At 41.4% G+C, this 24,432-nt stretch overlaps 1 protein-coding gene and 1 long non-coding RNA gene across 10 annotated transcripts in view; one reads left to right on the top strand and one right to left on the bottom strand.

Annotated features, from left to right (window-relative positions):
* Positions 1-24,432, top strand: part of PLCB4 (phospholipase C beta 4) — a 380,991-nt gene that overhangs the window by 338,070 nt on the left and 18,489 nt on the right. For 8 of the 9 annotated variants that reach the window (XM_073553856.1, XM_073553855.1, XM_073553857.1 and 5 more), the window contains 4 exons: positions 4,608-4,683; positions 19,604-19,779; positions 19,960-20,061; positions 22,735-22,792. In XM_073553856.1, the coding sequence (XP_073409957.1) occupies positions 4,608-4,683; positions 19,604-19,779; positions 19,960-20,061; positions 22,735-22,792 (412 nt within the window). The remainder of the gene's footprint in view (positions 1-4,607; positions 4,684-19,603; positions 19,780-19,959; positions 20,062-22,734; positions 22,793-24,432) is intronic. The other variant, XM_073553858.1, reaches the window with a different exon arrangement.
* On the bottom strand, positions 1,779-13,849 carry LOC141057308 (uncharacterized). Its single transcript, XR_012222026.1, has 3 exons — positions 13,664-13,849; positions 3,219-3,385; positions 1,779-1,915 (listed from the first exon to the last, which is right to left on the bottom strand). It is a non-coding gene; the product is annotated as an uncharacterized lncRNA (long non-coding RNA).

Here is a 24,432-nt window from a genome sequence, read left to right as displayed (position 1 = left end):
TAAACAAGGAATCCAGTTATCCCAAACTGCAACTTAAAAATAAGGGCAGTAAATGCATTAGAAATAAAGGGAATCTGTCAGCAGGTTTTTGCTATTTAATCTGAGAGCAACATAATGTACGCATTGAGAGCCTGATTCCAGGGATGTGTTACTCATTAAGCTGTGTGCTGTAGTTTCAATACAATCAGTGTTTAATCAGCAGGAGATTATCACTACAGGACTAGACCTGTCAAACCAGCTAATCTGTGTAACCACGCCTCCACCACTGATTGGCAGCTTGCTCGCAATGCACAATGTACACAGAAAGCTGCCAATCAGTGGTGTGGGCGAGGTTATACACCTTTCAGCAATTTGAACTCTGCTACATCTACAACAGAAAAAAGACAAGGATTCTAGCAAAACTGCACCAAGCAGTCCAGAAAGTGACACATTGCTGGCATCAGGATCTCTTACCCTACATCACACTGCTCTCAGGTTCTATAGCAGAAACCTGCTGAAAGATTCTCTTTGAAAATAGTGTATTGTCAGATAATATACATGCATTTAAAAAAAAAAACTGAGAAATTTTTATATATTACGTTCTTTATTAAAAAAAAAGTAAATACTGCAATTTTCACACTGGCCACTAGGGCTTTTTTAGGCTTATTTTTTAAGTCCCTTTCCTTTTTCGTCTTGCAGTATTAGTTGCCATTTTTTGGTACCAAATTCATCAAAATTGTACACGTGATTCATGAATTGCTGCAAAGTCAAACATGGGTTTTCTTCCTGTTTTGAGCTATTTTTGCGACTTTTGTTAGCAAAAGTCATAAAAATTATGCCAAAAGTTTTACATACTCAAACATACCCTAGGAGGGGAGTTGCACCAAATTTAGGGATTTTTTTTTTTTTTTTAGAAGGTGAAATACATCTGGAATGTTTTAGACTTCACATAGACTGAGGCCACAAAGCGGAAAACAGAACAAAAAATCAGGCAAGCAGATATAAAAAAAAAAACTTTGAAAACGGCACAAGTAGAAAAGGAACAAAACCCCTCAAAACTTGGCAAAAACAGACGCATAGGCGGTGATGATTTGGGGTGATACTTCCTGTACTTTTAGGGAAGGCTTCATTTCCTCAGAGGCAGGATTACAATGACAGGTAATGCCTTTATACACAGATGATAGTAGCACAGAATTCACCAATCACAATAGCCGATGTCACAGATGACCCTGCGCCCCCTACCCTTTGCACAGACTGACCATTGTGGCTATGTACGTGTGTTGTTTCCTGAAACAATAGGAAGTTAGTCTTAAAAATCCAGTAGCCATTGTGAAAATTGCAAGATTATTGTTTTTTTATTGTAAACAGAATATGACAAGTTAAAAAAGCAACAATTGCCACATTAAAAGAAATACATTTAACACAAGAACCTGAATTAATAGGTCATTTTATGATGACACATTCTCACTATGTGTGGATAGATGCTCGGCCAGCCTGTAACAAGGATACTTGCATTTTTGCATCTCTGGTAGGCGCCTTCTTTGCTTGCCTTAGTTTATACGGTAAACTCATTATGGGTCAATCGGATGATCTCCTTATTATCCTCCCCAGTATCTAATGTGAAGTTTGTGAATAGCAGCCTTATATGAGGATAGCAGCAGCTCTTGTCAAAATGAGATGTAGTGTCTTAGTCTCCATAGTTACTTCAATTGTATATTTCACTATTCTTTGATATGTAATGAGGTACTCTACGGCGTTACGTGCTGCGCCGGGAATAAACAATTCAAGCACTTTATTCACATAGTTAACTCTTGGGTGGAGAGATCTTCATCTTTGGTAGATTACCTCCATAAATGGTACAGGGCAGACTTTTAACCAAAAAGACACTTCTGGACTTTCCAATTTTGCATCCAGAATTTGGGCAAAATTTTGGCATCTGTAAAGTCAGTAGCAGCAAAAAAAAAAGTTAAAATATCCTCCAGGTTTTGCCTGTAGACACGCTCAAGACATGCAAAAACAGGGAAAATGCTTAGCACTACCTTTTGGACCTCACAAGACTTCACCCAAAATGCCCAGGAATTACCAATCCGCCCACAAGACAGTGTGTTTTTTTTCGTTAATCCTCCCATTTTTCACCTCCGGTTCACAGGACAGTCCAGGAAAATTCGAGACGACTGACAAGTGTAGACATAATTATACTAAATTGACAAAGTGCATCTCCTTTTTGGGTTTCTATTCCAGGTCAATAAATGTACCATCAGAATAAAGGGTGACCTTGTCTTAAGAAGTAATCACATATTGCTGGGATATGGTTCCATTTTGTGGTCGTGGAGGGTCTAGCCTCAGGAGCCCCCAATTATATTAAGACTATTTTCCCCTACAAACCAGCACCCCTCTGGGCTAGAAGCAGCGGCATGGTCCTTTTCAAGGGCACATGCACATTGGAGTAAATATGGCCAAGCCCAACATAACCTGCCAGAGGTGCTGCTGGCTGAGTAAGTGTCTCTTACATTTCTGGAGACCATAGGACATTCAAAGTAGGTTACAAAAGATAAAGGGGTTAAGACAGCTAAAATATGGACTGCACAGGCAACACATTGCAACAGGGCCAATAATCCCAATCGAGAAAACGCAGTGAATTCTCCAAAGTATATACAATTTTATTATGCAAAAAAAGACATGCACAGAAAATGTTAAAAGCTAAAGAAAGTCTTATAAAATGATATTCATCTGCAGATATGGGGTTAATGCGCAGGCGAACAATGTTCTAAAGTTCCCGTCACACTGAAAGCCCATCTGCCAAGGGGAAAAATAAAATGAATTGACTTACAGCGCACTGACTGAATAGTGAGCGGTGATTGTAGCAGCTCAGTGCACCGCCTCGATGACTGGACACAGGCGGCTACAGGGAGAATAAGATTTCAGTTTCTCCCTGTAGCTACAATTCCAGTAAGACAGCAAGATATGATGTAAATGCTGTTTACCTGCAGATTATCGCTATATCGGCTGCTGCATAGCATTTATGGACGTGACAAGTTCCCTTTAAAATAGATAGTAAAGAGCCCTAAGCACACAATCCTGCACAGTACACATAATGCCTAGCTCAAAATTAATAAGAGGTACCTGCAAGAAAATACAAAAAAATACTGATCTCAGGTTAAATAGTAAGACCTAAAGTGCAAGTGCAGCTTACCATAAATCTACAAAGTATACAACCTGTAAAAACAAATGCAACTTACCTCTTATTTAAAATCCTCTCTGTTCTCAAGAAAAAGGAGGGATTTTCTAATTCTAATGGGTACAGGCTGTTTTCCTAAACTACCAGCCACCTCTTCATTCTGTCAGAAGAGGCCGTTTTTCTTTAATTTTCAGGAGAGCACCGCCCAGCCCTTTCCCCAGCAAGCTACTGGAAAAAGAAGATTACGGTAGATGGTTCTTTTAAATCATTCATTAAACTATGCACTTAAATCGCCAAAGCTATGCCCAATTCTAAAACCACAAACCATGGCCAAAAGTAACAGTAATAGTGTCTACCATACACAACTGTATAGAATACTACAAAAGGGGGACAGAGGGAAAATACCACCCTGCTTACTTGTTGTATTTTGTTGTATGTATCTCATTTCTTTTGAAGTAAGAATTATATTTATTGTAGGAGTCTGTGTGGTTATGACTCCTGGACTATCTTAGCCAAAATTGGTGGAGAAAGATTTCAACTTGGTGGACCTAAATCATGCCCAATCTATGTCACCGAATCTGTCAACAGATTTTTACCATCTAATCTAAAAGCAACACGATGAAGGGGCAGAGACCCTGATTCCAACAATGTGTCATTTACTGGGCTGCTCCATGTAGTTTTGTTCAAATCAGTGTTTTATCAACAGGAGATTATCACTAGATGACTCGCAAACCTGCTGACTGCTGGTCCTCCATATTCATGAGCTCTGTAGAACCCTGCTCTCACCACTGATTGGCAGCTTTCTGTGTGCACTGTGCATGGGCAGAAAACTGCCAATCAGTGGTGAGGACGGGGTACATAGAGCTCAACATTCAGAGAACTGCTAGATCTGCAGCAGATAAAATAGTGATTTTATGTAATTGACAGCAAGCAACCCAGTAAGTGATACATCGTTGGAATCAGGGTCTCTTTCCCGACGTTATACTTCTCTAAGATGGGATGGCAAAAACTTTTTGACATATTCCCTTTAAGTGTTTTTATAATATTCTGTGCATTTTTTTGCAATAAATTTGTATATATTTTTGAGAATCTTCTTCAATCACTTACACAACACCCTGCAATTAACACTCCCTTTCTTGTCCATCAAAAATCTTGTGCGGAAACTCATAACTGCAAATTCTACCATGAGCTCTTCTCTATTCCTGTGCCACCTCTGTTGTAAATGACTCCCTAGATTCGTAGCTTTAAAGTAAATTAAGTCAATGAATAGAATTAAGCATTAATCAAAAACTATAAATATAACGTCAAATACCGGTAAATCCTGTATAACTAGTCACATGTGATATAATAAGGTCTAACGTAAACCTTTCTAACTGGTATATGTGGTTAATAAAAAAAAAAAAAGTCTTGCCATAAAATATCTAACTATACAAAATATTTTACTGTTTAGAGGAAATAACTGTGTTGAAATGAAGAAAGAAACAGAAAATAAAATTCAGGTTTTAACGTCAGATCATAAATCCAAGGTAAGAACATGTCAACCATCATTCACGTAGCTTCTCATCCGGACTCTTCGCACGCTGATCACTCGTTTATTAACATGACTTGACCACAACTAACCGCACTTGTTGCACTAAAAATTCTCTTCGAAAAATCAAACTCTCATCACGCAACGAGGGAGGTGAAAGGGTTAACTCAATTCTGCATCCATATCTGTTTTCAAGAAGAATCTTTTTTTTTTCTCTTGATTTTTCTTTTCCACTGTTATCACAGTATAAATGGACCACAATGCAGTTTTCAATATTGGAAAATAAATTATTGGAAAAAATATTGAAAGTTTATCTGCAGCTATAAGAAAATGTCAAATTTTGAAAAATACGTAACTTGAATAATATTGTGCCACAAGTAAAGACCAACAGTTAAATATACTGTGTGTGTTTATATATGTATATGTATACACAGTCATGGCCAAAGGTGTTAGCAACCTTGAAATTATTCCAAACATTTACCGTATATACTAGAGTATAAGCCGACCCGAGTATAAGCCGAGGCACCTAATTTTGCCACGGAAAACTGGGTAAGCTTATTGACTCGAGTATAAGCTGGGCATGCATTGTCCCCTCGTCCCGGTCCTGCTCTGTCTGGCTCCCCCGTCCCATCCTTCTATACGTTGCTCGACTCCGCCCAGTCCTATCCTTCTATGTATGGCTCAGCCCCTATCCTCCTCCATGCTCCCCGTCTTAATCCATGCTCCCCCGTCCTCCTTCGTGCTCCCCGTCCTTCGTGATCCCCCGTGCTCCCCAGTCCTCCTCTGTGCTCCCCTCTCCTCCTCTGTGCTCCCCTGTCCTCCTCTGTGCTCCCCATCCTCCTCCGTGCTCCCCGTTTTCCTCAATGCTCCCCCGTCCTCCTCTGTGCTCCCCATCCTTCTCCATGCTTCCTCATGCTCCCCTGTCCTCCTCCGTGCTCCTCCATGCTCCCCTGTCCTCCTCCGTGCTCCCTCATCCTCCGTGCTCCCCCGTCCTCCCCTGTCATACTCACCCTCCTCGCACCGCTGAACGTCCCTGTGTCTCAGTTATCCCAGCTTCCTGCAGCTCTCCTGTGCTGAGCGGTCACGTGGTACCGCTCATTAAAGTAATGAATATGCGCTCTACACCTATGGGAGTGGAGAAGCATGCATATTCATTACCTTAATGAGCGGTACCATGTGACCGCTCAGCAGAGGAAGAGCTGCCCTGCTGGGACAATGGAGATGCAGGGACATTCAGCGATGGCACGAGGAGGGCGAGTATGATGTCACAGCCGCCGACTCCTGCTACTCACCCACCCCAACCTGCTTTCTGCACAATGACTCGTGTATAAGCTGAGGGGGAATTTTCAGCACAAAAAAATGTTCTGAAAATCTCGGCTTATACACGAGTATATACTGTAACTACTTCTCCAAGAAAGAAAATTATTGCAATTACACTTTTTGTTATACACATGTTTATTCCCTTTTTGTGTATTGGAGCAACACAAAAAAACAGAGGGAAAAAAAGGCAAGTTGGACATAATTTCACACAAAAACCCCAAAATGGGGCAGATAAAATTATTGGCACCCTCAACTTAGTATTTGGTTGCATACCCTTTGGAATAAATAACTGCAATACTATCAACAAGCTTCTTACACCTCTTAACTGGAATTTTGGAGCACTCTTCTTTTACAAACTGCTGCAGGTCTCTCATATTTGAAGAGTGTCTTCCCCAACAGTAATTTTAAGATCTCTCCATAGGTGATCAATGGAATTTAGATCCGGACCCATTGCTGGCCACTTCAGAACTCTCCTGTACTTTGTTTCCATCCATTTCTGGATGCTTCCAGTGCCAGAGGGAGCCAATCAACCCCCAAACGTCTTTGATCCTCCACCATATTTGACTGTAGCTAACTTTGTTCTTTTCTTTGTAGTCCTCTTTCTGTTTTCGGTAAACAGTAGAAGGATGTGCTTCACAAAAAAACTCTATCTTGGTTTCATCTGGCCACTAGACACTTTCCCAGAAGGATTTTGGCTTTCTCACGTACATTTTGGCAAACTGCAGTGTAGATATTTTTATGTCTCTATGTACGAGGGGCGATCCAAAAGTAATGATAATCAATAATAAACACAATGAATATAGTAAAAAAAAAAAAATTATTTTTCTACATAGTCTCCTAACAAGTCTATACATTTAGTCCATCTCTTTTCTAAACTTAGAATTCCCTTCGAAAAAAATTCTTGATCTTGACCCTCAAAAAACTCCCCAACAGCGGTTATCACGTCGCTATTGTCGTCAAATTTCTTGCCCCGGAGGTGTTCCTTGAGCTGAGGAAAGAGAAAGAAGTCACTGGGGGCTAGATCTGGCGAATAGGGGGGGGTGTTCCACCAGTTCAAAGCCCGCTTCTTGAATGGTAGCCATGGCAACTGCAGCTTTGTGAGCCGGTGCGTTATCTTGGTGAAACAGCACTCCAGCCTGCAGTTTGCCGCGCCTTTTCTCCTTGATAGCCTCCCGCAATCCTCTTATTTGTTCTGCGTAGTAGGAGCCCGTAATAGTGGCTCCCTTCTCCAAATAGTCCACCATAATAATTCCTTCAGCGTCCCAAAAAACGGACGCCATAACCTTCCCTGCTGAGCTTGACACTTTGAATTTCTTCGGCGTCGGTTCGTCGGCTCGTTTCCATGTCATCGATTGTTGTTTAGTTTCGGGATCAAAGTGGTGGATCCAGGTCTCATCCATGGTCAAAAAACGTGACAAAAAATTCTCCTTGTCTGCTTGGAACTTTTCGAGATTTGCTATTGAAATGTCAACTCGTTTCTTCTTTTGCTCGTCGGTTAACATTTTTGGCACCCAACGCGCGGAGACCTTTCTCATATGCAATTCTTTTGCAAGGATTCTTTGAATACTGCCATATGAGATCCCTGTGACCTCAGCTACATGCCTGATAGTCACTCTTTGATCTGCCAACACAACTTCTTCAACTTTTTTCACGTTTTCTTCATTGAGGGACGTGGATGGGCGTCCTTCGCAATGTTCATCTTCCGTCGATGTTCTTCCCAGCTTAAATTCCTTGGCCCAGCGTGCAACTGTGGAATATGGAGGAGAAGAGTCCCCCAATGTTTCCACCAAGTCGCTGTGTATGTCTTTGGTAGACACTTTTTTCAAGCAGAGGTATTTGATGACAGCTCTGAGCTCGTTTTTTTCCATTTTGATGTTCACTCCTTGGCAGTTCATATTCAAATGAATGTAGCTCCCGGGAATCGCGGCCTATTTAAGTGATTTTTTTTTTCCTGGACTAGTGGGTACCTAAGAGAGAAGAAAACATTTTATTTTAATTTCTGTGTGCAATTGAAATAACCGATTATCATTACTTTTGGATCGCCCCTCGTAAGTAGTGGGATCCTCGTGGATCTTCTGCCATTGCGCTTCATTTCATTCGAATGTCGACGGATAGTTCGTGCTGACACTGATGTACCCTGAGCCTGCAGGGCAACATGAATTTCTTTGGAACTTGATTGGAGCTGTTTATCCACCATCCAGACTATCCTGTATTGCAACCTTTTATTAATTTTTCTCTGCCATTCACGTCCAGGGAGACTAGCTACAGTGCCATGGATTGTAAACATCTTGATTATGTTGCGCACCGTGAACAAAGAAACATCAAGTTCTATGGAGATGGATTGTAACCTTGAGATTGATATTTTTCAACAATTTTGGTTCTCAAGTCCTCAGACAGTTCTCTCCTCCTTTTTCTGTTCTCCAAGCTTAGTGTGGCAGACACAGACACACAATGCAAAGATTGAGTCAACTTCTCACCTTATTATCTGACTTCAGGTGTGATTTTCATATTACCTACACCTGTTACTTGCCACAGGAGAGTATGAACAGGCATCACATGCTTGAAACAAAATTGTTTACCCACAATTTTGGAAAGGTGCCAACAATTTTTTCTGGCCCATTTTTGGGGGTTTGTGTGAAATGATGTCCAATTTGCCTTTATTCTTTGTTTTTTTGTTTTTTTGTGTTGTCCCAATAAACACAAAGGAAATAAACATGTGTACAGCAAAACATGTGTCATTGCAATAATTTTTTGGGAGAAATACTTCATTTTTTGGGTCAATTTCAAGGGTGCCAACTCTTTTGGCCATGACTGTGATATATACGTATGTGTAGAATTTTTTTTTTTTTAGGTCCATATAGCTTATATTGAAAACTGTAGTGTGTGGCTTTCTGTCATCAGTTTCTACTGCTTGGTTTATGCGGCATTCATTAAAAGCTTTAAACCAATTTGGTGGTTTGTGTTGTTCTGTTCTTCTCTATGTGCCGGTGCCAGTTTCTATCTGTTGCTCTGTATGGCCATCGATTACACACGTGATCCGCTTGTTTCTGCATGTTTGTTTTTTGTCCGTGGAGCAGTCTTGTTTCATTTAAAAAAAGAAATATATATTTTAAGGCTGTTTTAACTCTTGCTTTTGTCATCAGTTGAATCATTTACTTCAGGAACTGATCACAAATCCTTTAAAATAATTGATGCCAAGTATAACATTACTCCAACTCTAGTTTTTCAATGTCTGGAAAAAAAAATTCAATTTTTCTATATTCAGTTTTTGATGGATATTTCAGGGGTAATTTATTTTTCTCCTAGATGTATGTATTTTTGGCTAAAAATATTTTTTCCAATAGTGTTTCAGTAAATATTTTCTGGCATTAGACTTCTACAGCCTTTCTGTATCACAGTACAACTTGCTCTTCACAGGTTCAGGTTTTTGAACATCTTTTAACAACTTTAGGTCCATAAAAATGCCAAGAAGTTAAATTAAGTGACACGTCCATTCTTCTGGTGTCTTCCACTCGGAAGACATTCTGTACTTTACAATACAAGTCAATCTGAAATCTCAGAAGACACCCGGACAGTTTTGAGCATTTTGACTTAGATTTTGCTTAAAAAAACACTAGTGGTTTTCTTATTTGAGTGAAAAAAAGCGACCGGAAAATGATACTAAGGCCGGGGTCACACTTGCGAGTGTGATGTAAGAAACTCACGCAAGTCTCTCACATCTATACCCGGCACTGCCGCCGGCACTTGGGACTGGAGTGTGTGGCTGCATGTATTTCTATGTCCGAGTGCCGGCGTCATTGCCGGGTATTGATGATTGATGCAAGAGACTTGTGCGAGTTTCTCACATCACACTCGCAAGTGTGACACCGGCCTAAGAAAGACTTCCCCAAAACTATAAAAGAACCCAGGAGAAAAACACAGGTGACCAAAACAGAGTTTCCAGAAGCGTGTTCTGGTAGGAAAACTCATTAGGTTCATCTAAGTTTTATAAAAATGGCCAGTCACTGCTAACTCATTCTGCAGTCTGCTATGCACTGCGATACACAGAGGATGTAGGTAGCTAAATAGTTAAAAAAATTTGCTAAAACCCTACCATAAAAATTAATGTTAGCTAAAAGTACTCACATTAAGTTAAAATGCCTCTGAAAGTACCCATATTCTTTAAAGGGAATCTGTCACCCTTTTTTTGGCCTTTCACCTGCCGGCATAGACATCGGGGGCTTATCTACAGCATTCTGTAATGCTGTAGATAAGCCTCCGATGTAACCTGAAAGAGAAGAAAAACACGTTATATTATACTTACGGAGGTGGGCGGTCCGGTCCGATGGGTGTCGCCGTCCCGTCCGGCGCCTCCCTTCTTCATGCGATGACGTCCTCTTCTCCCGTCCTGTAATGGCTCTGGTGCAGGCGCATTGCTCTGCCCTGTTGAGGGCAGAGCAGAGTTCTGCAGTGCGCAGGCATCGGGAGAGGTGTGGCGCCTGTGCACTGCAGAATTCTGCTCTGCCCTCAACAGGGCAGAGCAATGCGCCCGCGCCGGAGCCATTTCAGGACGGGAGAAGAGGACGTCATCGCATGAAGAAGGGAGGCGCCGGACCGGACCGCAACACCCATCGGACCAGACCGCCCACCTCCGTGAGTATAATATAATGTGTTTTTCTTCTCTTTCAGGTTACATCGGAGACTTATCTACAGCATTACAGAATGCTGTAGATAAGCCCCCGATGTCTATGCCAGCAGCTAATAGGGGATACAAAGAGTGACAGATTCCCTTTAAGGTAAAGTTCCCACGAGTTTTTGGTGAGTTTTTGACGCTGCGTATTTTCGCTGCTCAGAGAACGCAATGCCGTATATTTCCAGCAAAGTGGATGGGCTTTTTTTTATTCTGCATCAACTGACCTGTGGTCAATTTCTCTTGGATACACCGAGTTTTATGTGCAGATTTTTTCCCATAACATTGCATTAAATGCAGAAAATCCACAGGTAAAAAACGTATGTAGTCTACAAATGACTGTACCAATAGAGTTTTGTCACAGCATGAATGTTTCAGAAAATCTGCAACATCAAAAACTCACCAAATACTCATTGTAGGAATGAAGTCGTAACCTTGATTAGGGGCAGCACACTATAGGGATATTTGCATTATTGCAATATTTTAATATTTGACTAATAGTAAGTACCCCTCTACTCTGGCTCACCAGCGATTTGACTGCTGCTGTGTATCTACAAATTTATATGGCAGCCATTAGTCACTAATGGAGAGGGTCAGGAAGAACCAAGGGGAGCACTCCCATCAAGCTATATATCCATCTCAGTCTGTGTTACTTGCTTTCCCTTGTATCTATATCTATGGTTAATCTATGGCCGCAGAAGACGTACAGCTCACGGCTGCTGCAGGCTTTCAAGGAAGGATTAAAGTTGTGGCTTTGTCAAATGTACGGAGAGCCACAGGCTGGAGGCCACTGATCTAAATGATAGATTTACACTAAGGCCGGGGTCACACTTGCGAGTGCAATGTGAGAAACTCGCACAAGTCTCTCGCCTCAAAACTCGGCACTGCCGTCGGCGCGTGGGACCGGAGTGTATGGCTGCGGCCATAGATTAACCATAGATATAGATTCTTTCTTTTCTCTGTTAACCTGTCTTTGGGATCCATTATATATCCATTTTGCAAGCCGGGGAGAAAATCTCGCCATACAGATGTCACACGGATGCTTAGATGCGAGAAAATCCCATCCTCACATTGCACACGGATGACATACGGATCACTGTTCATGAAACATTTGTTCGATTCTCGTCCGTGAAAAACGGACCGATTTTTTTTATATGTTGTGTGTGACTCCGGCCTAAGTTTTAGAATATATCTGAGAGCAATAGATGAAAACATAGTTAATATGATCACTAAAGGTTTTTTTTTTTTTGACACATGCAAATATGAATTATGAGTCTTCTTATAGTGTTTGCAAGAAACTATGTATGAAGTGCAGCCAGACCTCTTCATTTCCCTTGTGGAGTGCTGTCACAGGCAATGTATGCTGAGGCCCCGGCAGAACAGAGAATCCAAGCCGTATAGATTCCTATAGCAAGAACTATGACATAATGTGTAGAAAGCACAAGTTCAGAATCTTCAATCCAGGACAGGGTAGTGGTTTGCTGTTTGAGCCATCTTCACCATCCCAAAAAGGATGTGGATCTCTTTACTGTCACTGGTTTAGCTGATGACACAGCTCATGTGTTAAGGCTCATTAAAGGACCAGACATTAACTTAAGGAGGGCCTGTCACCAACCAGTGATATGGAATTCTTTGATCTGGTCTAAATGCTGCTGTTCTCCTGAATCTGGTGCTTACAGACAAGTAGGATGGGACTAGATCTGAAGGATGGAGAGGTACAGGAACAAAGATGGAAATACTCTCCAGAGTCAGGAGAACATCAGCACTTAGATCAGGTAAAAAAAATACATATGAATGGAAAGTTACATGCCAATTGTGGTAATACATTTACTAAAGCCTCATTCAGATGTCCGTGATTTTTATCGTACATAAAAACATGGAACTTTTCTCAACATCGTTTTTGGTCCAGGTTTCATCAGACTTTCGCATTTTACCATTAGTGTTTCAATAGTGATCTAAAAATGCAAAACTTCTCCAATCCACTGCAATGTTAATCACGGACTGGACACAGATTATACACTGATGTCATCCATGTGCTATCCGGGTTCTTCACGGACACGTAGACTGGTATGGGTAATTTTGAACCGTGACTCAGACAAAAAATGGACGTGTCCGTGATATTTTGTGGACATGTGAATAGCCACATAGACTACAATGGTAATTTATTTTTACCTGTGAGAAACTCAGTTAGTAAACATCCGTGGCGCGCGGCTGCTGGACTGCCCCAACACATGCATGGATCGCCTGTTTGTCAGCCAATATCTGTATACATTGCTGCTGTCAAACAGCCATGGGCACTCGAACATATTATTCGAGGAGTCACCACTCGGTTACCACCCGAGCACGCCCGGATGGATAACACCTTATCCCAGCACATTCACTCATCACTACAGCTCACATATCTACAGTTTTATAAATGGAAAATTAATATCATCTTGGAGGTGGGAAGCGATTGTGTGCTTACTTATGATTATTGAGATCTTCTGAAATGATTCAGCAGTACTGAGCTTTTCTGGGCTTCGTTGGCTACTATAAGAAATTCATGCCGGACTTTACCAAAATTTTTATAATAGTGCATTAACTAGTACTATGGGAAATGATAAAAAGGACCACTTGAGGTAATGTATACACTCCCGTGTATTTAGACTCATGTATAGATAAATTCTTAGATGCATTGCACTTTCCCCAGATTTCCCTTTTGAAAGATGTTCACTTTGAGCAGTCCACATAAAATGTAGCTGGAATGCATTCGGGGTGTATTTGTTATATACATATTTCTTCCTCAGTTCCAGGTGTAGGTAACTTGTCCGAGCCACATCTAAGGTTTTTACATATCGAAGTGTAGTGAATCCCAAAGGGAAATCTGGGGCACGTGCCATACATGTAGAATAGGTCGAGATCAAAGCCCCAATTTTAAATTAAAAAAATGCACAGTGCAATAGGATGTTATCCAAGTAAATTGGTGAGGATTAAACAGGTATAAACTCACCTGATAAGGTTGTGTCAGACACAACCACTGTTCAGGCAAACAATGTCAGCTGCTGCAATATCCACCGGCGTTTTCAGGGAGATGCCAGGGTAGAGTGGATTTATGATGTGCGCTGCTGATTTAGACACGATCTGAGGGATATTGTGAAAAGTGGTTTAATGTCATCGCGTTTCAGAGACCATCAGAATCCTTCATCAGGACTACCACAAATGAAAAACTGTTTGCAGGTGTTGGCTGCTGTTCTTTGCGGCTGCGTTCTTCTGAAGCTCAATGCCGTCTGGACGAGAGGTGAGTAATCAAAAGAGGATAGCCATAGATGTGCAGCCGAGTGCCGGACTAATACTAATGCCTCACAGTGTGACAATACTAACACATAATCACTATGACTAGCTATTGGGCCCGGCTCTCAGCTGCACACCTATGGCTATTCTCGTGAGCTATGAGATTGGGTCAATAACAGGAAGCACCTGGTGGGTATGACTTATTACAGTTAGTGCACCTTGCCGGGCACATTAGATATTCTCTGTCCTGCACCAACTTATGGCTAGGATATAGTACATGTACACCAGTGTGTTGTAATAGATTTATTGCACTTTACGACACCCATTAATCGCTCTTCTTTTTGTAGACATCAAAATTGATGAGGGTTGCGTATTTGGGTATCCCTGTATTATTATTGTAGAAATGTGGCTAAAAAAAAGTTTAGTTAATTCCGAGAGTGGCATACCCTTACCTAGCTAAAGAGAATGGAGCGCACCTCCAAAAAATAATACATTGATCTAATGCCGCTAGGCAAAAAAAATCTATAACTGAACATGAGGTTCTTAGTTTAACATTCTGATCAGACGGAATGAAGCCCACTGTCACAGCGACTCACTCAGAGTAATTGCCTTAAAGGAGCGGCGTTGTGCGCTAACCACCGTCACAGTGACAGTGCACCAGAAGGGCGGATGGCCCAGTGCCTCACAGCGTCCATGCTGCAAGACTGAGTCCACAAGCACAAAACCACAGCAACAATGGCCGTCACATCACCAAATAAAAGGAGCATTGAAGCTCACCTTCCTCAAGCTCTCCAGTGAGAGCAAAAATAGTCTGGACCCCCTTTCGCTATCTCTTGGTAATTTAATATCATCTGTGCCAAATGGGAGGAGTACTGGTCCAAGAAAGGGGACAGAGCATGCAATACGCTAAAAATAAGAGAATAGGCTGTACCTTCAAACAATCATACATTGTTCAAATGCCGCCAGACAAAACTATATATTGCTCCATTAAGGCTACGTTCCCACATTCAGTATTTTCTGTGGTTTTGACACTGTGTATTTATGCAGCGTCAGAAAAGCCTCAGTCGGATGTTACAGCATAGTGGATGGGATTTCTAGATGTGTCTCTATACAGTCATTGCCAACAAAGGGTTTTCAACCAAGTACTAGAAATGAACATTTTATTTACAATTATTTAATCTGTCCAATTACTTTTGGTCCCTTTAAAAACAGGGTGGCTCATGCAGGGCCGGACTGGGACTAAAATTCAGCCCTGGCATTTGAAGTTACACAGGCCCACTAGTCACATGGTGACTATATAATATCTTTGTACACTTGTAGGTTACAAGAAGTGAGAGGAGATTAACACGACAATATAACATGTAGTCACAGCTGCGCCCAGTATTTCAGCTCAGTCCTATTTGTTGCTTTTAGGCACAGTACTCCTCCCAAAGCTCTGTCCCCTTTTGTACGCACGGTGACAGAATTCCTGGCAGAACTGCTATCCATTGGGCAACCAGACCCCTGGTCACATGCCGCCCCTATCATACCTCCCAACTTTTGAAGAAGGGAAAGAGGGAGAAAGACTGCGGCGCGGGGGGGTGTCTCAAGCTAGGGCGAGGATGGGGTGCGTGGCGGCTTATCTCCCTGCAGAGCGTGCAGAGGGCCGGTGGCAGGAACAACAGCCAGGCCAGTGGCCGCATCAGCTGACAAGCGACCAGATGAGCGGGCGCTGCCGCCCGCGGCCCACAGGACAGCGGCCCAGCAGGAAAATGCCCAGTTGGGCATATTACCAATCCGGGCCTGGGCACATGTTAAGGAGCTGAAACGCCTAAACCCTTCATCCAATTTTAATGTGGATATTCTTAAATGAAAGCTGAAAGTCTGAACTTCAACTCCATCTGAATTGTTTTGTTTAAAATTCATTGTGGTAATTTCTAGAACCAAAATTAGAAAAATGTTGTCTCTGTCCAAATATATATGGACCTAACTGTATGTACTAACATGCGGCGCGTATTTCAGATCCGCAGCATGTCAATTTCTCTTGTGAATACACATGCAGATTTTCTCCATTGACTTGCTTTAATGAGGAAAATCCGCATATGTAAAAAATGTAAATGTGTGTCCGCTAATTTGCATAATAGGTGCGGAAATGGTGCTGACATTCGGCAGCATCAAAACCGTAGCAGATCCTGATCATGGGAACGTACCCTTAGGCAACAAAAGTTAGTAGTCACTGAGGGGTTCACCATGACTTAGCAGTGGGCTTCATACACAATGATCAGAATGGTAAACTAAGAACCTCACGTTCAGTTATATATATTTTTGCCCAGCGGTGTTAGATCAATGTATGATTTTGGGGGTGCGGTCCACTCTCTTTTTTCAGTATACCCTTACCTAGTATGTGAGGCACACCCATCCATCCTCAGTGCGAGAAGTGATGTTCTGTTACTATAAATCTTTTTAAAGTTTTCGTATAATAAAATCCCAGAGTGTGTACATGTGGCTGCAGAGTTATTGGCTGAACACTTCCTACTGTACCCCAGGTTGTTCACTCGAAGCACAGAGCAGACAGAGTGTAGGAGGCATGAGTGGGTCTAAGCTGGCTTGCTAATTAAATGAGACTTCAGATGTGTCAATAATGGAAATGATTGTACTTCTAATGGTTTTTGCAGAGGAAATTATACATTAGTCTGTATTCTGTATGTCGTCATTGTTTTCAAAGTGAGTGATTAAGATTTAGCCTGTGGCTGAGACAAAGAATTGTAATTAGTCCCAATTGTACATTACTTGCAGGACCACAAGAAAACCAATCTCCAGACCCTTAGGGTACCGTCACACGATGCAACCTGGTAGGGATCGCTGGTGCGTCTCTACGAGGTCGCTAGTGAGATGTCAGACAGTCAGATCTCAACAGCGACCCAGCAACGATATGGAACGATACGACGGTCGTTGGGACCCTGTCTCTCAGACCTGTAGTATTGAGGTCGTTCGTCGTTGTCCCGGTCAAACACAACGATGCATGCTGGCCAGCGGGACACCAGGGATCAAAAAATGGCCCAGGACATTCGAGCACGATCAGCGACATCGCAGCAGGGGCCCGATCGCCGCTATGTGTCACACGTAGTGAGATCGCTGTTGCGTCACAAAATCGGTGACACAACAGCGATCTCACTAGCGATCTTGTTATGTGAGACTGGGGCTTTACCCAATATATGCAGCATCTAGAAGTGAGGGGTTACAACTGGATATGAGAAGACAATGTCTTTATTAGGATTGTATATTTGATTGGTAGATGTATGACATGTATGTGAAGCAGACTAGTGAAGTTTCTCCGTTAATCACATGCCATGCTCCTGTATACCCAGCTGATATTGGTGACCTTGTGGGTCAGTGGCATGGCGGTGCATCAGCCCCGAGTTCTTTGCTGCCTTTATAGAAATTGGGGACTTATACATGAAAGTGGCGTCAAACCCAGATCCCACTTTACATTTTTGCAATAATTTTTCCATTGGTTACGTGCTGTTATTAGCTGGTAAGAATTTTATTTTTGTTAATATTCATATTGAATCAAACACCTACTGTATGTGTGTGGGTGAGCAAAGGAAGTCTGTCATTTCAATTGCTGGTTTTGAAAGGTACAGCCAAATGTCATATTACAAATATTGCGTATTAAAATTGTGAATATTTAAAAAGTTTTGATACAAAAAGATATACTAAATGGTGATGGTCCTAGAAATTGTCTGTGCACTGCGAAATGTCAGGGTAATCTGATGACCAGAAGTATTTCCTTGTAATGACTGTCTAGATGTGCTGTGAGACATCTGTCCATTTACAATGTAGCTACTTAACGGGGTATTCTCAAGTTGTCTCTTGAGCAGCTAAGAGCAATGCAGTCTCCTTACTTCCCGGTGTCTGGTAGGGCGGCTCTCCTCCTTCAGTGACAGTTCTGATGAATAGTAGAACTATAGTATTAGTAGAACTATAAAGCTCAGCACAAGTTCTGCTGTAACGCTTTCAGCTCTCAGTGGCTTGTTCTGAGTTACACTGCTTTCACTGTATTTACGTAAAGAGATAACAGGGCATTTGAACAAGCATAGAGCTCTGGACATTGACAGAGTGACTATGAGACCTGCTATGAAAGCTGCAGGCTGGTGATTTAACGGGACTTATAACAGCAGCTCGTCAAAAGCTGAGAGGGAGGGGCAGGAAGGTAAGTAGATAACTGCTTTATAGAAATCAATGGGCTGGAGAGAGGTGGCTGACATGTCAAGAGTTAACCCCTCTCCTGGAATTTACCTACTGCACACACTCGGCCAGGGTCTGCACAGGCTCTAGTGGCCGAGCTCAATGGAAATCAGCTATACACTATGAAAGATAATCTCTCATGGCAGAATAATGACATCAGACAGGATAAGAAAGCAAACATTCTTATTGTCATGCTGTCTAAGTAATTAAAGCAATTTAATAATTTTACGTGATTTCTCCACTTCGGATTAAAGGGGTTTTCAAATTTCAGGGAAGTGGACCACACATACTATAAAATACAAACAAACAGAGCAGGTACTCACCCATCTCAGGTCCAGTGCTGGCTCCCCTATGCTGCTTAGACCTCAGTATTTTGGCTGCAGCGGCGATGTCACGTCCACAGCGTGCATCATCACTGCAGCTAAGCACTGACCTCAGTGACTCTTAATAGCCCACAATTTAGTTAGAACTTTATTTGAGTTAACGTTTAACAGAGGTTGACTTTATAATGTACAGTATATGAGATGTTCAGGCATTGTTTATTCAACCTATAATGGGGAAAAAACCTATTGGGCATGTTGAAATTCAATAGAACCCATCTTTTGTACGTAAAGGTGTTGTCCAGGTTTGTGATAACCGACAACAGTCACTCACGATTTGCATACTTCTGGCCACATGCCGACTAACCGTGCGTGGCCTTATCGATTTTACTAGCATTGAGTGAGACCACACAAGTCTAGTCGGAATGTGGCCAGAAATAAGAAATTTGCATACTTGCAGTCACATGATCGCTCGCTCTTGCAACGTGCATTGGAGAATCCTGACAGTGCACCTCGCGAAGATTCAGAAGTCTGAAGTCACATACAGTAACTGCACACTTCATCACAGATCTGAACAAACCCTTTACACCATTAGTCAAACCAAGTGTGCAAGTATATGGGGCAAAAGATACAGTAGCTATAAGTCAAGGGAACGCCGTTAGGGATACGAGATCCATGCCCCGAAAAGCTAACTGATGGCTATATGCTATATAAATCATGGATGACTACAACATATACACAAGAGTTCGTCTTTCCATGAATTTCAATACATAGTGCTATAGGCATCATACTGTTCTACACTGTTGCGGGGCAATCACAGTAAAACAGTTGTCGGTAGATGGGCCTTTGGCCTGGCTTGTCTCTTTGACTTTTTTATTATACTAGAGAGCGCTAAGATTTATACTTTACACCCAGTGAGCATTTCCAATAGAATTCAGAAGGTCTCCTAAATGAGACTCAATCCCTTTCCACGAAAACACCATATTGTTTCAAAAATTAGTGTAAAGAGTTGATAGAGCGCAAAAACCAATGACAGCAACCTGTTGCTGCCGTAGAGTCCTTCAAGTCAAACTGTCTATGTTTAACCAGGTAGCACATTTCTGTTCCGCTAGGTGAAAGAAATTGTTGCTCAGCATACGAAAGAGTGGTCAGAACTGCTTAGCACACAAGCTGCTGAAGTGCAAGACCTCCAAGATCTACATCTAGGTCAACAATGCGAACTTCTCAAAAAACTGCTGATCACCGTCCAAGAACAACAGTCACAGCAGCTGAAGCTCTCCCATGATCGGTAAGCAATGGCAACGATTAAATGATGGATCGATAGGGGTACACCGAGTTCTGAAATTGACAACCCCTCCTTTCTCATATCTGGCCCATCTGTCTCTTGTCAGCCCTAATACATTACCGTGTACTTTTGTACAATATTGCTTTTACTGAATAAACTTTCCTTTATAATGTATATTTGCAGCGAGAGCAAGGAGATGAGGGCCAATCAAGCTAAAATTTCCATGGAAAACAGTAAAGCCATAAGTCAGGATAAATCTATCAAAAATAAAGCTGAACGTGAAAGGTATGTGTTGAAAAAATAACAATAATGGCAATAGTAGTCATAAAAATAATAACATTATTACTATAATTACTACTATTATTTTTCATGTTAATGTATTTTTTCACATTTCATTTTTTTATTACATTTTAGCATTTTCATGCTTAGTTATTAAAACAGGAAAATCAAAATTGTAACTTATTGACCTAACGGTAAATTGTAAAAAAATATGAGCCCTAACCTCAAGAATTAAGAACTGTAGACATTGTAGTTTTAACTTAATGACCTTGGGATTTTCTGTTTTCTTTTTTTCATCCCCTTCTTCCCAGAACCGTGACTTTTTTTATTTTTTCATTAATATGGCCATGTGAGGGCTTGTTTTTTGCGGGACAAGTTGTACTTTTGAATAACATCATTGATTTTACCATATACTGTATTGGAATAGCAATTTCATATTTTTATTTTGCCACGTTCACTAAATGCTAAAACTGACCTGCCATTACGATTATCCAGGTCATTACGAGTTCACAGACACCAAACATGTCTAGGTTCTTTTTTATTTAAGCGGTTTAAAAAAAATCCAACGTCCGTAACAAAAAAATAAAATGGCTCAGTTTTACGAGACCGGTAGTGTCTCCATTTTTCAGGATCTGGGGCTGGGTGATGGCTTATTTTTCGAGCGCCGAGCTGACGTTTTTATTGATACCATTTTGAAAGCCCAAAAAATGTAATTGTGTTGTTTTGATTTTTTTTTTCTCGTTACACCGTTTACCGATCGGATTAATTATTTTTATATATTGATAGATTCTGAATGCAGTGATGCCAAATATGTGTAGAGACTTTTTTTAATTGCTTTAATGTGAAGGAGTCAGTTGGCTGTACTAGCTCAAAAGGGAGCTTCTACTCAATACTGAGCAAAGGGTCTGAATACTTATGACCATGTGATAGTTCAGTTTTTCTTTTTTAATAAATTTACAAAAATTTCTACATTTCTGTATTATTCAGTAAAGATGGGATGCAAAGTGTACATTAATGATAAAAAATGAACTTTTTTGAATTTACCAACTGGCTGCACTGTATATGTTGTGCATACCAGAACGACCAACTATTGAAACATGCAATGCTAACATGATTAAAGGTGGCTTACACCTGAAACGTGTAGGTCGCTAGATCATCCGGTCATGGAAGGTGCTCGGACTTTATGATATGTTAACTTTTGGAGCTGATTTGATTCAACAAGAAAGTTTTTAGTCTTGAAGCTGGATCCTTCTCTGTGCTCCTGTTTCTGGTACATGAGGCAACTTTGCTCTGTAGTATCAGAAACACAATGGGGCTGAAGCTGGATGCGATTAGGAAGTAATTATTCTCCAGCAATCCCAGGAAGTCACCGGGCAGTGCTTGAAAGCTCCGTAAGCACGCCGCATGTTCAGCCACTGCTGCTAGACGGCATTAGCGGCCAGTATACTCGGTAATGAGCAATAAATAAAAAGAAACGGTGAGATAAGAGAACAGAGGCACAGTGAAAGGGCTCATACTTACTTGAGAGAGACTTGTGCGACTCTCTCGCATGAAAACCCGGCACTGCTGCCAGCACTTGGACCGGAGCTTGCGGCTGCATAGAAATACATGTAGCCGCACGCTCCGGTCCGAGTGCCGGTGGCAGTGCCAGGTTTTCATGCAAGAGACTCGCATGAGAATTGTGCGAGTCTCGTCTAACTACCTTTCCACATTGGAATAACTGTTTAAAGCCTTTTTTAGACATCTGATATTCTTGTGCTTTTCAAGTATAGCACTCATACTCGTGATAGTCTATGGGGACATTCACCTTTTAATGATTTTTTGGGGGACCGTGGAAAATCATGGAGACATGTCCAATTTTGATCTGAGAGTCTGAGTCCATGAAAAAATCAGACCTCTTTCGATTGACATCCAAGTGTGGCCCCACTCTCATGGACTGTCAGAAAGGAGGAGGTAGAGAAAGGGTTTTTTAATGTGCACTCGCTAGAAAAACTGATGACACTTGGAACACACTCTTATCTAAGTCTTATTACGGTAATATAGTTGGTCATACGCGAGAAAAACTGACTTCTGAAAGGGGCCGGAACCATGGAGTATGACAACGTAGGCTTCATTGATGACCTCAGGGTGAATTCTCCATCGGTATCACAAGTTAGATCTCTATGCATTGGTGGGTAGCAGATTCTTTACAGCATGATAACAAGAGCTTACAATTAGAGATGAGCGAATATGTTCTGAAAGCGATTGCCAAATCCGAACGTGCCATATTTGCACCATATCCGTGCTGAATTTATGTTTGATGATCGTTTCTGGGCACATTCGCTCATCTGTACTCCCATTAATTCCAGTGGCGTTTAGCGAGTATTGAAAATACGGCGATCGGAATCCGAAATATTCGCTCATCTCTACTTACAATGTAATGGGTTAAATTTATATGCTTCACCCTGAAACCCTTTCAGCATGGTTCAACTCTTTCCTTGCCACCTTAGATAGCGCGACCATGACTAATGCTGCAATCACTATTTAGTATTTGATCAGCCTAAATACAAATGCATATTACACGTGAGTTATTGTGTCGGCTGTGTTAGTATTTATGCCTCGCGATCCTTTGTGTTAGTAGGAAGGGGAGCTGCGCGCTGTTCATTTTGTCTCCATTTATGTTCCTTTGATCTTTTGTAGACGAGTGAGGGAATTGAACAGCAGCAACACAAAGAAATTCCTTGAAGAAAGGAAAAGAGTAAGTAGAAATGAGTCACTATCTTGTCATCCTGTGCAGCCGAACATTATGGCTTGCTGCTTGTTAGTCACGTAATGCATCTTGTAGCCCATTCCGCCTCCTCTCTTGCCCTTTTCCTACCGGCTGGATTGACAACAAGTTCTTCAAAGGTTGTTTTATTTTTAAATAAACATAAACCATAGTCACCGACCCACCGTATCATTGAGGAAGACGATGCATTTCTTTTATCCAATCCTCTGGAAAAATGGTTGATGGTGAAATATTCGAGATTCCACTTTCTTTAGAAATTCAAAAATAAAAGGCTCATTTGTTGGATTCCCAAGATAAACAGGGGGGTAACCCCATCTCTGCTCACCGAGGTTCTGCAGACCGAGGCAGAGTTCATGTGCAGAATGAATGGAGATTTCTCGCTTATTCGAAGTATATGGTAGATACAGAAGCATCTAGATGATATCCCCCTCCTATAACAACTTAAAGGAAATCTTTCAGTAGGTTTTTCCTATTTATTTTGAAATAAGCACACTATAGGGGCAGAGACCTTGATTCCAGTGATGTGTCACTTGCTCAGCAGTTTGCTGTAGTTTCAGAACAATCAGTGTTTTATCAGTAGGAGATTAACACTAGGTGTTGTGTGCAAGGCAGGCAGGCTAATCTGTGTAGCTTGCTGAACAGTATACACAGAAAGCTGCCAATCAGTGGTGTGAGCGGGGTTATACAAGGCTCAGCATTCAGAGCACTGCTTGATCTACAGTGGAGAAAGCAAAGATTGTTATAAAACTGCACTGAGCCATCCAGTAAATGAGGCATTACTGGAATCAGGGTCTCTGCCCCTACATCATGCTGCTCTCAGATTACATAGCAAAAACCTTCTGATAAATTACCTTTAATTACATTAAAAAATGGGAAACAAAAGGTCAGCTTACCTAATTATAAGATTCGATGCATGGAGGTTTGTAATTCAGCAAGTGCCATGAACAAGAGGTGAAAAAATGACGGTTCCAACCGTTCAGACTACCTTCTAAAAACACCTTATTGTAGAAACATATTAAAATCCATAGTTTCCATCACCCACATAAATCGTAATAAATACCAGTGATAGAAACAGTGAATTTTAACATGTTTCTAAGATAGAGTGTTTTTAAAATACAATCTGGATGCTGGGATCTTCTCTTTTTTTCACAACTTTAAATATCCTGTCGCTATGTCTAAAATGGCAAAATTCCTTTACGGATGACCTATCACTTGCCATAAATATGTAACTTCTTTACTCTGTGTAAATGATGCTATTTATTTGTCCCTGCTCCTTTACGATCCTGAGAGATGGCCCTCTCTTTCCTGTGTACAAATCTAGTATTTTTAGCCAATTGGGCGGGGTCCTCAAGAAAACTCTAGAAGAAAAAAAACACACCCATTTGGCTAGATTTATACACGGGGAAAAGAGGCCCATATCGCAGGAAAAACAGCTCCAGATACAGGAAAATGGCGGCATTTACGCCAGGTTGAAAAAATGCATATTTTTGGCAAATGACAGGTCTTTTTTAAAGCCATACTTTTTGGGCTGGAGTAGAGTGAACATATGTAAATATGAAACATATTTACAGTTTGGCTATCGGGGGCCTTATAGGTCGGGTTCACATTAG

This window comes from Dendrobates tinctorius, unplaced genomic scaffold, assembly GCF_039654945.1.
Source record: "Dendrobates tinctorius isolate UK_male_01 unplaced genomic scaffold, ASM3965494v1 ptg000203l, whole genome shotgun sequence".
In the NCBI taxonomy this organism is placed as follows: domain Eukaryota; kingdom Metazoa; phylum Chordata; class Amphibia; order Anura; family Dendrobatidae; genus Dendrobates; species Dendrobates tinctorius.
The sequence above is the reverse complement of the archived record's forward strand: the minus strand, read 5'-3'. Positions and strand labels throughout refer to the sequence as shown.